This window comes from Thalassophryne amazonica, chromosome 16 (genome assembly GCF_902500255.1).
Source record: "Thalassophryne amazonica chromosome 16, fThaAma1.1, whole genome shotgun sequence".
Classification (NCBI taxonomy): Eukaryota; Metazoa; Chordata; class Actinopteri; order Batrachoidiformes; family Batrachoididae; genus Thalassophryne; species Thalassophryne amazonica.
Window position 1 is genome coordinate 27235385 of NC_047118.1, and position 15639 is coordinate 27251023.

The window sequence follows — 15639 nt, forward strand, 5'->3', positions numbered from 1 at the left end:
AAAGAGGAATCAGACTGTGGTGATACAGTGGGGGCCCTTGGGAGGGAGTGGGCGTGGTTTGCACTTTTATATCTTTATGTCATCAATTTACAAAAAAAAAGCAACTTCTTATATCAGAATTTCTAAGATTAATCCCAATAAACACACTGAACACAAATCTCTACAAAATGATGTCAATTATATAAAAATACACTCCTGCTCAGAATTACTGGCATCCAGATTTTTAAAGACAGCATTTAAAATATGTATATATAAGTTTAAAATTTTTTAAAGTTACATATTATTTTTTAAATTCATGTAGAAAGTATCAAGACAAATTCATTCATGAACATTACTCATTATCCTGTGTGCTGTGCACGTGTGTTAGACCTGTTCAGAATGTCACATGTTACAAAATCTTTTGTGTCACATGTTCTTGTTCCACTACTAAAATAAAAGATCTGTGCCAAATTTTATTGTAATGGGACATTGTTTATGGGTCCCCACAAAGCAACAATTTTCCCCAAACAAGCAAAAAGGGGAGACAACTTCCAGAAATGTTCTCCTCTGTGTGACCGATCAACCACCACTTTTTTTTGCAATTAGACCTGTAAAAGAAAAATAATGGCATCAGAATCTTCTCCTGTTAGGGTGATGATGTCTTGCCAGTGAAGGGAGAGGAACATGTGTCACTCTGGGGGACCTCCAAATCTTATCTGATTGAGTTCAGATCTGGTCTGAACCTATAAAACCCCAAGTGGAACAAAAACAACATGTGGCCCAAAGTCTCTCACTTTTATTTTTTCACTATATAACATGAACAGCCCTTATATGTGTGTGTGTGTGTGTGTGTGTGTGTGTGTGTGTGTGTGTGTGTGTGTGTGTGTGTGTGTGTGTGTGTGTGTGTGAGTGTGAGTGTGAGTGTGAGTGTGAGTGTGAGTGTGAGTGTGAGTGTGAGTGTGAGAGAGAGAGAGAGAGAGAGAGAGAGAGAGAGAGAGAGAGAGAGAGAGAGAGAGAGAGAGAGAGAGAGAGAGAACAAAATAAATAACAATTGGCTGAACATACTTTCACCAAACTTGGTGGGAATATTAATCAGGTCTCCAGATGATTAACCTTTGAAACAGACTGGTGAAAAGTCAAGTAGAATATAACCTAAAAACACATTTTCCATAATGTCTGCTACCAGTGTGGCTCCAGGTTTGATCAAGAACTGATATTGATCAGTAAAACATCTGATAGTCTAAGTAACTTGATTTTGATGTCACCCAGATGTCATAATATGAAGTCATATAGAGTTAAAAACAAAGACCTTACTCATTTATATGTGGCCCTTAAAGCTCAGTGCATGTACTGCTAACAACATTTCACAGTTCATAATATAAGCTCATATCTCAGAGTGCACGTTTTCCCTTTTCTCTGGGCTAACCCATAAAAACAACAAGAACAACCCACACGTCCAGTATTTTGTAACCACATTGTGAAAAAGTGACCATCCAAACACCACATAAAGGGTTAGCACCAAATCAAAAACTTCAAGTACTCTGAAGATTTAGCATAATTTGACTGTCAAAGGGTAAATTTTAAACCTTGTGTAGGAAGCCGTGTACTGGATTCTCAAGAAGTCAACAAGCCACATAGTTTTCTCTTATCGTGCACCTGATCTGTGGAACAATCTGCCTGCAGAGATAAACCAGTCTGATAATCTGGAGTCACTCACATCTACATTAAAGACTCGTCTGTTTTCCTTTCATGTGGCTAACACACATGGAGTATCAACCATTTTTTTCTCTCCTTTTAAACTGAGTTATTAGCAGTGGAGCAGCTCACAGCCTCATTATGTCTAAATTCTAGGTCTGTTAGTGGAGTATAGGGTTAGCTGCTGGTAACCCCCCTATGTGCTTCTCTGCTGGTTTACTGCTGGGAACTAGTGCTTTAAGTCCTGTTATTTCTAGCTGAGTGATTCTGCTCTCTTTCACTCATTCTGAGGCGCTTTTTCTGCAACAGGGGCCTAGAGTTTGGTGCCATCTGCTGGACCTCAAGACAAATACTGACCTGCACACTTAGCCCAGACAACCTGCCAAAAAAATGCTGATGTACAACACTTAACAGCAACCTAAAACTGGGACTTTTTAGAACCAGCTCTGCTCTTGATTCTGGATTCCTTCTTAATTACTTTTTTTGTCTGCACTCTGTTATTATTTGTTAGATTATTGTTAGTTTGGTCTAAGCAGTGGGCTGCACCTCTGAGTCTGGTCTGGTTCAGGATTCTTCCTAAAAAAAAAAAAAAAGAACGCCCTTCCTTACCACTGTCGTCATGTGCTCAGGAGGGTTGGTGAGATTAGACTTTGCCCATGTGAAGCACCTTAGGGTGACATAAATTATTCCACAGAAAAGTACTGTAATAAGTTAGAGCTCTGCAGCCAGCTGACTTGTTTTGCATGTCAGAACAGATGAAAAACATTCAGTCCTGGCAGTCCGTGGAGATCAGGTAGAAAACCACTCTCCTCGAGCTGAAAGTGAGTGATTGCACAGGTGTGTCAAATGGAGAAAATGAGCAAAAAGAGAAAGGCAGAAAGTGTCCAAGAGTAATGCACTGAATAGCCAGGACACACGAATGGACAGAAGGAATGAAAGGTCAGCTCGTCATACTCAGGCACTGAAATCAGCCGTTCCTGAGCCTGGGCCGCCTGCTGCTTCTCTGTCCCTCTGCCTCCATTAAAGACCCCCTGTGTGTCCCCCGTCTCCCCCTTTCTCCCTGTCTCCTGCAGAGAGACGCCAGCGCACAAACAACATCCTGACCTCATCCACCGAGCCCTACGATGTGTCCCTCTCCAGGTCCTTCCAGAACCTCAGTCACCTGCCGCCCTCCTACGAGTTGGCCCTCAAGTCTGACTTAAGTAAATACTCGTCTTCTCTGCACACATCCACTCAGCGGTCCGTCATCCATCTGCCACTTTAAAACACCTGATCGCTCATTAAAGACAGGTGAAATTCTAAATATTTGTCTGCTCAGCAGGTGCAAAATGTTCTCATTACAAAAGAAAAGTTTTTTAGTTAAAATGGACTTGTTAGCTTGCATGGCGCCACATTAGCGCCTCCACACTCGTTCCCACAGATTAAACCGTCGCACCACTGACTGCCGTTAACTTCTCTAAATGACACACTTTTTTTGGTTGTTTTTAGCTTCTCTACACCAACAACTTTACTGTGACATTTGTGGTGCAGCGACGGTGTGACTGTGGTCACTGATATTTCACTCAGTATTCATACCCTTTCACGTGCACAACGTTCTCACTGTGCACGTGTCCAATTTATCCAGCTGTTGCACAAATGAATCCAGATGTTTTCTTATAGCATCTTTATCTCTGAACAGAAAATGCTTTTTGAACTGGATTTTCTGGTGATATTCTCAGCTATTATGTATAATTAATTTTAGAGAAAATGTACATACTTAAAACATCTAATAAATTACTTTAGAAAAGCTGCTAAAACTGTAATTCTTCTAATGTTTAACACTTACATTATCTCATATTTTTAAATAAAATGAAGTAAAACTGCAGATTTATTTTTGATAACAAAAGTACATCATTTCTTTTGAAATTTGAAGAAAATCCATCTGTATTCAACCAAGCTGTGTACAATCATTTTATTGTTGTGCTGCCATGGTGCAACCAGCATGTCTATGAACGAAGATATAACTGAAACTGTACTTGCAGTGCAGCAAATAACTGAAACAATACTTCACATGGTGATAGAAGCACCAAATCCAGCACAAATTCTTAGACATTGCGCTTTTGAAAAAATTTACAGGCCACTTGAATTTTCAATAGGTGGCCACATAGGGGTCAAGTGAAGAATTACACAGGAGTTAAAATATAAAAATGCTCCAATCATATTGAAAACTACACCACATTATTTGTCTGATCACAAAGATTCCAAAAAAGTATAGTTTGGACTATCTATAACTGAATTCTATAGAGTTATGGGGTAAAAATAACAAGAATGGTGACAAAGGTCAATTTCAGCTTGTACAGGAGTTAAAAGTTAAAGTTGCTCCAATTTTAGTAAAAAATGGTAAATGGACTGCATTTATATAGCGCTTTTCCATCTGCATCAGACGCTCAAAGCGCTTTATAATTATGCCTCATATTCACCCCAATGTCAGGGTGCTGCCATACAAGGTGCTCACTACACACCGGGAGCAATAGGGGATTAAAGGCCTTGCCCAAGGGCCCTGAGTGATTTTCCAGTCAGGTGGGGATTTGAACCCATGATCTTCTGGACTCAAGCCCAACACCTTAACCACTAGACCATCACCTCCAATGGTGCAAATTGTTGATTGAGCTACTTGGATTAATAAATGGAATAGTTTGGACTGTGTTCAATGTTTGGTCTCTAAAGTAAAGGTCAAATAATGTTGACGTCCATTGATTTCTATGAAATGTGACATATGTTACCCCGTAAAGTGATAAGTCCCATCATTAGGAGGGACAGCTGCCCTGTCATTACGAGGGTGCTAACTAGAGCACAACAGGTGCTAATTAGAGCAATTGTTAGTCACTAGCCAATAGCAGTCTGTAGGAGGGGTCTGGTTAGGTTTAAAGCTCCAGCTTTTCCTGGCTTCTGTTATTCTTCTCTACAAGACAGAAGTCAGACTACCAGAGCAAGAATTTTAGCTGAGGAAGCTTCTGCAATTAGAAGCGAAACGTCCTCGCGTCAAGCAACCCAGTCCAGTCGAAGATTCAAGCTTCTCTACTGTGATAACTAAGCATGATACATGGTGCAAACTATTCCTTTTTGAAACCCTATTAACTCAACCAATAACTTGCATCACCTTTGAACAAAATTGAAGCAACTCTAACTTTTGACCCCTGTACAAACTGAAACTGAACTTTGTCACCATTCTTGTTGTTTTTACCCCATAACTCTATAGAATTCAGTCATAGATAGCCCAAACTATACCTTTTTTTTAATCTTTATGATCAGACAAATAATGTGGTATAATTTTCAATATGACTGGAGAATTTTTATATTTTGACCCCTATGTAATTCTTCAAGTGACGTGACCGCCTATTGAAAATTCAAGTGGCCTGTCGGTTTTTTCAAAAGAGTAATATTTAAGGTGTACTTTTGCCAAATTTGCTGCTTGTGTTACCATTTGAAGGATTCCTCTGTAAACATTCTATCTGCTGCACTATTGTTTCCTGAATTTAAAAAAAAAACATTTAATTTGTGTTGCAATTGGAATATTTGAATATTGCAACTCCTAATTTTTTGTCAGCACCCCAATGGAGAAACAAACATTTAATGCTGTAATTTTATCAAAATGTTCTAAACATTAAAACATATGTACAGCACTATATTTTACCTCACAACAGCTCAAATAAACCTCTGAACCTGTTGCACCATCATGAGTGCTTCAGTAAACCTGTATGGTTCTGACTGACGTTACACTTGTTGTTGACTTGTGATGAATCAGATTAGAGAGGCTTGGCTGCTCACGCAGACACGTGACAGTCTGCAGAAAACACTGACTCACATATGCAGACTAGCGGTATCGCACAAATATGGAGACGACTGATTGCTGCAGCTTCATTTGTCACCTCTCACATTGTGGGAACGACGTCGCCATCCATCGCACTGCGCTCACATCTGTCATGTTTAAAGGGATCAGATCCTTTTCTCTGAGATTAATCGAGTCATAGGACGGCTTGGTGATGCACAGTCCTGATACGGTGCCTGTGTACGGTGGCCAAGAGAGGCCACAACATTACCAAATTCAGACAAATTCAACAAAGATAGGAAATTCTTCAGTGTGTAAGTTGCACCGGAGTATAGGCCGCACGGTCTCCAAAACTAGTAAAAAATAATATGACTTGTACTTCGGAAAATACAGTAAACAGTCTCTGGTTCGAGACAGATGAGCACAATTCTTTTTGCACCGACTGACTGACAAAGTTTGGCGCTCAACAGATGTTTAGCTTTTTTGTTTGTTTGTTTTCCTGTAAGCAACCACAGTAATTTAATGTATAATTAATGTTAACTTTTAAATTTCAGTCTTGCACTTTTGGCTTTTCTTCAACTTGTCATGTTCGAAAGACAGAAACTAAATCTAAATCCAATCTTGCAGCATTTTTAACAATTAACTTTTAATGTAGATGAGATTAAAAAGTCAGAGGTGCGCTGTGGAGCTCTGCGAGTTCAGGCCGGACACACGTTTGAAAAACAGGATTCGCACAGGACTTTAATCAGATGCTTTACTTCAGACTGTCCATTTTTAAAGCAAGTCTCTTACAGACAAGCTTAAAATGTGATTTACTAAAGAGTAATGGGATGGTTTCAGGTTGCAGCTGTGCTCGTCTCGCTTAAGTGTGATAAATCCCTGAAGTCAGTGAACTCATCGAAGAGAGCCTCAGACTTTCAGATGTGCATTTTGCAGTGCGCTCAAGAAAGCAGACGCGGAATAAGAGCTGCTGTACCAGCAGCTTCAGCACCACAGTCAAAAACACACAGCAAAAAAAGAAAAAAAAATAGTCAAAAAACACAGTCAAAAAAGTAAAAAAAAAAAAAACTGTAAAAAACACAACAAAAACACCTCTAAAAACACACAGCAAAAAAACTGACAGCAAAAAAAACAGTCAAAAACACAGTCAAAAAACAGTCAAAAAAAATCACAGTCAAAAAAACACTATCAAAAAACAGTCAAAAAACACAGTAAAAGAAAAACAGTAAAAAAACATAGTAAAAAAACAGTCAAAAACACATACAGTAAAAAAAAACCACAGTAAAAAATAGTAAAAAAAAAAAAAAAAAAAAAAACAGTCAAAAAACCTCAGTAAAAAAACCCACAGTAAGAATGCTGAGGTTTCATTTGTATCTACAGTAGTGTTCAGAATAATAGTAGTGCTATGTGACTAAAAAGATTAATCCAGGTTTTGATTATACTTCTTATTGTTACATGGGAAACAAGGTACCAGTAGATTCTCACAAATCCAACAAGACCAAGCATTCATGATATGCACACTCTTAAGGCTATGAAATTGGGCTGTTAGTAAAAAAAATGTAGAAAAGGGGGTGTTCAGTCAGTGAGTTCGTCAGTTTTGTGGAACAAACAGGTGTGAATCAGGTGTCCCCTATTTAAGGATGAAGCCAGCACCTGTTGAACATGCTTATACGCAGGTGCAATAAATTATAGGCTGTTCATCTACAATGATCTCTTATGCTTTAAAATGGACAAAAACAGAGACGCGTGGAAGAAAACGGAAAACAACCATCAAAATGGATAGAAGAATAACCAGAATGGCAAAGGCTCACCCATTGATCAGCTCCAGGATGATCAAAGACAGTCTGGAGTTACCTGTAAGTGCTGTGACAGTTAGAAGACGCCTGTGTGAAGCTAATTTATTTCCAAGAATCCCCCGCAAAGTCCCTCTGTTAAATAAAAGACGTGCAGAAGAGGTTACAATTTGCCAAAGAACACATCAACTGGGCTAAAGAGAAATGGAGGAATATTTTGTGGACTGATGAGAGTAAAATTGTTCTTTTTGGGTCCAAGGGCTGCAGACAGTTTGTGAGACGACCCCCAAACTCTGAATTCAAGCCACAGTTCACAGTGAAGACAGTGAAGCATGGTGGTGCAAGCATCATGATATGGCCATGTTTCTCCTACTATGGTGTTGGACCTATATATCGCATACCAGGTATCATGGATCAGTTTGGATATGTCAAAATACTTGAAGAGGTCATGTTGCCTTATGCTGAAGAGGACATGCCCTTGAAGTGGGTGTTTCAACAAGACAATGACCCCAAGCAGAGCAAAATCTTGGTTCCAAACCAACAAAATTAATGCCTCACAGATGTGAAGAAATCATGAAAAACTGTGTTTATACAACTAAATACTAGTTTAGTGATTCACAGGATTGCTAAAAAAGCAGTTTGAACATAATAGTTTTGAGTTTGTAGCGTCAACAGCAGATGCTACTATTACTGTGAACACCCACTTTTCTACTTTTTTTTTACTAATAGCCCAATTTCATAGCCTTAAGAGTGTGCATATCATGAATGCTTGGTCTTGTTGGATTTGTGAGAATCTACTGAATCTACTGGTACCTTGTTTCCCATGTAACAATAAGAAATATACTCAAAACCTGGATTAATCTTTTTAGTCACATAGTACTACTATTATTCTGAACACTACTGTATATATTAAGTGCCAAGTGGCCTCTGTCTGTGTCTTAACTTCTATCACAGAGAAACTGGAGTGAGCTGACATTTACCGTTGGGTATATTTATGAATTCTGGGTCAAGGATGAATGCTGCAAAATTGTAAAGTTGACAATATTTGGATAAATTATGGATATTAGGTAAAAAAATAGTGAATAATGGATGTTGATATCACCATGAATCAGTTACCCGACAAACTCTGAACAAAGGAAATATCTCGACCTTGTCAGTTGTAAAACATGACATGAACTAAATGTGCCAAATGATAAATACAATTATTCACTTTCTCCTTTTAATTTCCTTCACATTTACCACATCATGCAACCACCTTGGATTCAATCAAAGCCGTAGTTTTTGGTTTGTTTTTTGTTTGGTTGTTTTTTATCCCCCATGTGGGCAATTTTAACAATGGACAGGAACTCAGTTGCATATGTCCACACCACAGCATGTGCTGGTATTTAGAATAACAATTTCCAAAAATAAGCAAGATGATAAACCTGATTTGGACAGCATATTGGATGTTATTTGTTACAGTTTGGACAAAAGGAAATGTCAAGTGGACACGGAGAGAGAACTAAACAGTGGATTCTTGCAGTAAGCTCTCAACTTGTGGTGTGTGCACAAATGACTCCTAAACTCCAGAATGGTACACCTCTCTGCTGAGTTTCAAGAACATCGACTTGGTAGATTTTTTTTGTGTAATCTTGCTGTTTACAAGACAGGCAGACAACAAACATTATGTCCTTGGCAGAGGAAATGATTGTCTGATTTATTTGAATCAAATGCGTCATTATGTTTATTTTATTCCGTTGCTTTTTTTAAAGTCTCTCATCAAACAAGCAGCATTATCTGGCTGGAGCCGAGCACATGCACGCACGCACACATGATAAATAAATACATAACATCACAGAGATGACTCATGCAGAACTCCACAGAGGCTTTTTTATTTCAGTTTGAAGCAGCAGCTGTACGCTGTGCGAAAATTTGTGAAAGAAGAAAGAAAGCATTTTCACTCGACGGCATCTTTGCAAGCACAGCCAAAACTAACATTACCATGATTATACAAAACATGCAAATGACAAAATGAAAACCGTTTTTAACTTTATTCATATGCACGTTGCAGCAGAGCTGCAGGTCACCACAACCAGGACAGTTAGAAAGAACTAAAATAACCATCTGAGCTCCTCAGAGGAGTCAGTCCAGCAGGAGAAACGCTGTCTGTCTCCTTAATTAACCTAAAAAGGATTACACACCCTTCAGGATGAACAAACCATTTTAATCCTCCACACACACACAAACAATCTAAACAAAACAAAACAAAAAAGAAGAGGGAATTATTGAATTCCACCTTGTTGTTTTACAACATCTCCAAAGTTTTCCTGAAGATGTTTCAGGGGGCTGACGTGGTCGTGTGTTCTGTGATTACAGCGTGTTGGTTTGTGCTCTCTGATCAATAACCGACACATAAACATGGATCCAGTCAATAAGAACGGGAGCTTTAATGAGCTCATGTTGGCGCTTTGACATGTTTGTGGTTCCACGTTACACTCGGGCGCCGTCAAGCTGATTATAGAGGTTCTGCTTTTGTTTTCCAGCAATAGGCATCGCTCCTCTTAAAGGACAACCTCATGGTTTTACACTATTATACACTGAAAACATTGTTAAGAAGCTCTGAATGTTTTATTCACATTTGTTGTATGAGAAAAATCAAACTTTTAAAAAACATGCTGAACAGAAAAAACATCTGCATAAATACGCCCCCTGCAGGCCAGCTCTAAATGAAGTCATACCACTTTATTTAACCACACACTGTCATTGCTAACATGGTGTTGTTGTTGTTTTTTATTATTATTATTTAAAAATGTTTTTAAATTTATGTTGGGACTGCAGGCAGCACGGTGGATTAGTGGTTAGCACTGTTGCCTTACAGCGAGAAGGTCATGGGTTCAATTCCCACCTGTGGCCTTTCTGTCTGGAGTTTGCATGTTCTCCCCGTGTTTGCATGGGTTTCCTCCGGGTGCTCCGGTTTAATCCCACATCCAAAGGCATGTTTAGGTGGATTGGGATCTTTAAATTGTCCGTAGGTGTGCGAGTGGGTGTGAATGTGTCTGTTTGTGGCTCTGTGACCTGAACTTAACATTGTGTCTCATCACAGAAACATAAATCGGAGCCCCTCCTTCATTTCCGTATGCGTGGATAATCACCTCGCGTCTCTCAGCGTGAACGAGTGTTTGACCCGTCTTCAAGCTGTGGCGATATACACTTTCTTGCCTCCAGCAGACATTTTCTGGCTATAACGTCACATCTAAAGCTCAGCCTTCAGGGATATTTGCTGGAGCAAATCGTTGCGGGGGGGGAGTGGAGCCTGTGTCATTAGTAAATGCATAGAGCAGTTGAGATGAAAGCCCCATGTGGAGGGCCAATACGGTGACATTCTGCATTCAGGCACATCTCTACCAGAGAGACCAGCATGCTAACAAGAAATTGCATGAGCCCAAGTCCTCTACTGGAGCCCTGCGTGGTCCTAAAAGGCCCCTCGACTATGTTCAGCACTGTGACCTGAAGCAGCAGGTCCCAGTGCTGATACGGTATTGTTGATGTGCACATTGATTCTGCCAGAAAAATCCATCTGCAGTTTATCCATCTGCACAAACTGCAGATGGATAAACGTGAGCCGGGAGCTGATTGCCGGCGAAGGTTAATACGGCTGTAATGACTTTACTGTTACGCATGTGTGTTGGCAGAATTGCAGAACAACTAAACAGCTAGTTACCCATGCAGGAACTCCGAGCACAGGAAGCGCTGAGTGCTGATGAGTCCTCTCATCGCTGATGACCACGACCACAGCTTTGTCCTTTTGTCTTGATGAAAACTGGCAAAACAATTCAACTGTTGGATGTCATTCTTCATTGAATAAGCTCATTGTCCTTCCAGCAGCAGTAGCTACAGAATATTCTGTGGTGCTTTTAGACTGAAAGTCCATTACAGGCCGTGAAGGCCATTGGACCGCTGCTTATCTGCTGAAACAGTAGCATGAAGAGTCCACAACTCCCTGTGGGAGTTACCCTGTGGGAGCAGGGTTACTCCCCAGGAAAGTCTAGTGTACCTATTGACAGCTGGGTGGACTGGGATGATGCAGAGGAAGTGCCCTGGTGCTGTGAAAGAACTGCATCCAACTGAAATATTCTGAATTGCTTGAATCTGAATTATATATATTATATATATAGGCCTATATCTGATGTCTGGAAGCATATGCTAAAGAAGAATGTATGTGAAGTTCTGTGTATGTATGTTTTTGAGGGTGAGAGATAGAGAGAGAGGAGGATAAGGTCACTAACTTTTTTTTTTCCTGATTATGAGCCCTGGTATGAGCCCTGATATGAGCCCTGGCCAGTGAATCTCAATGTGAAAAAAATATATATATATTCATACCATTTTCCTTAAGCAAAAACTGAAAATGGGTCCCACAGACCCAAACACCTTACGAGGGTTAAGCAAAGCAATATTTCACTAACACACACAACACTGTAAGTTGGACACCAAATCTAGTCAGAGCATTATTTGACACCAAAGCTAAGGCACCACACACACACACACACACACACACACACACACACACACACACACACACACACACACACACACCTACACACACAGGTGCTCCAACTCCTAATTCCCTAATGTATTATGTCCTTAAATATAGATGGTCATATGAATAACATGGAAACAGTAGGGAAATTGTGCTGCATAGGCCATAAGGTAAATATGATTTCTGTTAATATACAGTAAGAAAAGGGCTGTGTTGTGCACAACTCCATCTGGGCCGCTATTGTATGTTCTAAGTCTTACTGAATAAAATTAATCCCTTAGTAATAATTTCCTAGGTTAAACATTTTCATACTTTCAGCTTACTATTGCTCCAGTTGAGAGATACTGTCAGTGAGCTTACTGAATGGAATGTTAATAACAACCAAAAATATTTTATGCCAATTCCACAGCGTATCACATGTCTTTCTGCCCCTTCTCACCAGGCTGGCAGTAGCTACTCCACCTTGGAACGGCTACCAGCAATTGCTAAACAGTAGCACAGCTAGTCGGCTTCTTACCTATCCATCTGCCATGCCACGAGGCAGCTAATACTTCATACGAGATGTCTTCATAATGACATGGCATGCCATTACAGAAGGAAAAGATTACAAAAATACATTTTGTATAAAATCATAGTTGCACAACACACGACAAGCAATAGAGTAGAAATAAGATATTAGCTGGATTTGAGAAAGTGAAAGGGGAGGATGCCATAACTAACACGCACTAGCAATTACTTTAGACACACAGCACAGGTAGTCCTTGTGACAGTTCAAGACAAATGGAAGAGTTCTGTATGCTGGCGCAACAATACAAGAGAAGTCAAAGTGTATGAAAATAAATCAAATGGGTACATGTTTGTGACTGATTTGAGAAAGTCAGGATGACGAGTTAGTCTTAGTTTCAGGCAATAAATGGGAAACAAAACGCCGAAGCGGTGAATAGCTACACTGCATTGGCTAGCTACTAGCAAGTGTTGAGATGAATTCTAACCTCAATCTCTCCCTGCTGGGTCACGTCTCTCTCCGTCTCCGTCTCCTCCTCCTGCTCACTCTCCACCACCTGTGCTCTCGACGCCGGTCCCGGGCTAGTTTGAAATGACGGACCGGCGGCCCCACTACCCGAACCCGAGGTCGAGCTTGTGGTTTTAAACGTATCTGTGATTTTGGCACATTTTGCTGCGTCATCTTTTAATTTCTGTTTTCTTTTTTCCTTTCGCTTCTCAGCTCCACTCTTTTGCTTCTCCATTTTGCGCACAACTCTCCGTTCTCTGCTCGAGCTCGGACCGAATAGCCAAAACTTTGAGTGATGACTTGGGTCAGGTGGGGGCCTGTAGGGAGGGGTGGGCCTTCGAGAACCAAGGAATGTCATTGGACTAGCCCAATGTGCCTCAGGAGAAGCATCCAGTGGGCCACTATGTGTCATTTTTTACCGTCGCAATCAATAAAAAATATAATTATATACATATATTTTTTAATGCCAGACCTGAGGGGGCCCAAAATGCGCGAGGGCCGGCGGTATGCCAGATAACCAGTCCAGCCGTGGACAAGACCCACGCACACACTCACACATATCCAAGACAGAACACACAGACAGGTGACAGGACTCAGACATGACCACAGACAGCAAACACATAACAAAACCACCGAGGCCCCTCACAGAACCGAACACCAACAGTTTGCTTTGAAAAGTCAGATCTTGAGTAAAAGTTCAGTAAAATATGAAATTTCATGATGCAGCCGTTAATGTTTTAAATAATCTGTGCTGATTTGATTGAAGCTTTACACTCAGCAAATATTACAGATATGCCCAGCAACAGTAACTGTGGCAATGAAATGCACAACCCCACCCACACATAAAACTCCTGTTTCTGCACATACACATGCACACACCCCTTCCCAGTCTAGCTCAAAGCTCGGTCTATCAAACCTATGCACAGATCTTGTATCTTAGAGTGTGTAAAACAAGTATTGTTCTTTGTGCATTTAAGACCAAATTTAAGCAACCAAGTGCACTCTGTAGAGTGCTGCTGGTGATCAGGGTTTGTTCCCTGGTCTCCAGCAGTATGATCATTGAATTGGGGTGCCAGGAAGTTGGAAAAGACATGTGCCATGGACCCTTCTGGAAACAAGTGTTGATTGGCTTCCCACGTTAAAAATATAAAAGACCTTTACCTTTGTTCAGTGGAACTGGAGGAAAATTCTGATAAGCCACAATCATGATTGTTTACAGCAACAAATAGTGAGCTTTTTTTTTTTTTTTACATTAAACATCAACCTCTCTGTCTGTCTCTTACTTATCTTCTTACTTACTTACTTATACTTATCTTCTGGGTGCTTCACTCAGGTGAGAAGGATGAGTACTACTCCAGGACGCATCTTCATCTTGACTTCGGCGGACGGGGACCAACCCACATGGTGAAGCTGAATGCAGAACCCCAACAGCGCCAAAGGCCTCGTCGAGTGCAGAGGGCCATGTCCCAGGACCATGTTTTGTCTCCTCCTAGGACACCACGTCGTGGAGACTATGGTTTGTCTTCATATGGTGCCATGGCTGCCACTGCGTACGGAAGTAGCCGCAACCTCTCTGAAGAGCAGCTACTGTCAGCAGACCGCCTCCAGTCCCAAGATCTGTTGTTGTCCCCAGCAGCGAGGCGTAACAAGTTTCGGGAGAAGGCCATGGCACGGGCGATGTCTCACGCTGACATGTTGATGCCCACCACACCTGTCATGGACCGCCACAAGATGACCAAGATGCACTCTCAACCTACTGCCCATAACGACTACAATTTACTGACCGTCAATCACCAACCCTCAGCTTCTAAGAGGCAAGCATTTGCCTCCCGACGAACACACACAGTGGACCACCTACAGTACCTTCCTGGTGGTCCACACCATACATACCGTACTGCCAGCAAAAACGAGGTTACTGTTTAAACTCTGAAGGATCTCTGAGACTGAGACACCATAGCAATCCTTAAAATTGGCAAATATATTAAGTCTTCTTGTTGAATTACTATGTTAAAACTCTTCCTGCTTTTTAGCACAAGCTTCCTTTGCCATCTGCATTTGGTAACTAGAATCAACACGGGCAGCGACATTTCTCTCTTAGAGCTTCTTAAGGGCTTTGTGTGCTGACACCGGAGGGATGCTTCACATTCGAGGTTTGACAGTGTGAAGATAATATTTTTTAAATTGGACACCGGATTATGGAAGAGAACCGAATCAACTTTATTAATATATAAATGTATTATATTTACTATTTGTATTTTCAGTCCTTGTTAGAGCTTTAGAGATTATCTTTGGTGTGACAGATGTGAGCACTTCATGCAGTGCCTCTTAAAATTGTCCCATTTCAACAATGAAGTGGATTTGTGGGTCATAAAGCACAAATAAGGAATTACCATTTTTTTTAATTAAAAAAAATGATTTTACTTTTTGTTTTGTAAATGGCCAAAACTCGTCAGCTTATTAGTGTGAATGGAGATTAAAGGTGCATCTTAAAATATTTTAATATTTTGAAAAATGTTCTCTCTTTTTTGTCAGTTATTTTATTTCATTAAATTGAAACTGTTATATGTTCTACACTTATGACATATGTACTAAAATGTTTGAGTTATTATTATTTCATTTCAGTGTTGATAATTATGTTCTACAGCAAAAACAAACATCTTAAAATACTGGAATATTTCATTTAAAGGTTGAGTAAGTCATTATTTGTGCAGTATAAATACCATGTAACTCCCAGTCTGGTTGAGTCCACACAACGACAATCATGTGGAAGACTGCTGACCTGACAGTGGTCCAGAAGACGCTCACTGAATGATACCCTCCACAAGGAGGGTAAGAC

At 40.4% G+C, this 15639-nt stretch overlaps 1 protein-coding gene across 1 annotated transcript in view; it reads left to right on the forward strand.

The window, feature by feature from the left end:
• The window catches only part of LOC117528100 (protein shisa-6), a 257952-nt gene extending 242668 nt beyond the window's left edge, over nucleotides 1-15284 (forward strand). Inside the window, exons 6-7 of the mRNA XM_034190645.1 lie at nucleotides 2748-2876; nucleotides 14137-15284. Of these exons, the coding sequence (XP_034046536.1) occupies nucleotides 2748-2876; nucleotides 14137-14726 (719 nt within the window). The 3' untranslated portion in view covers nucleotides 14727-15284. The remainder of the gene's footprint in view (nucleotides 1-2747; nucleotides 2877-14136) is intronic.
• The last annotated feature ends 355 nt before the right edge of the window (nucleotides 15285-15639 follow it).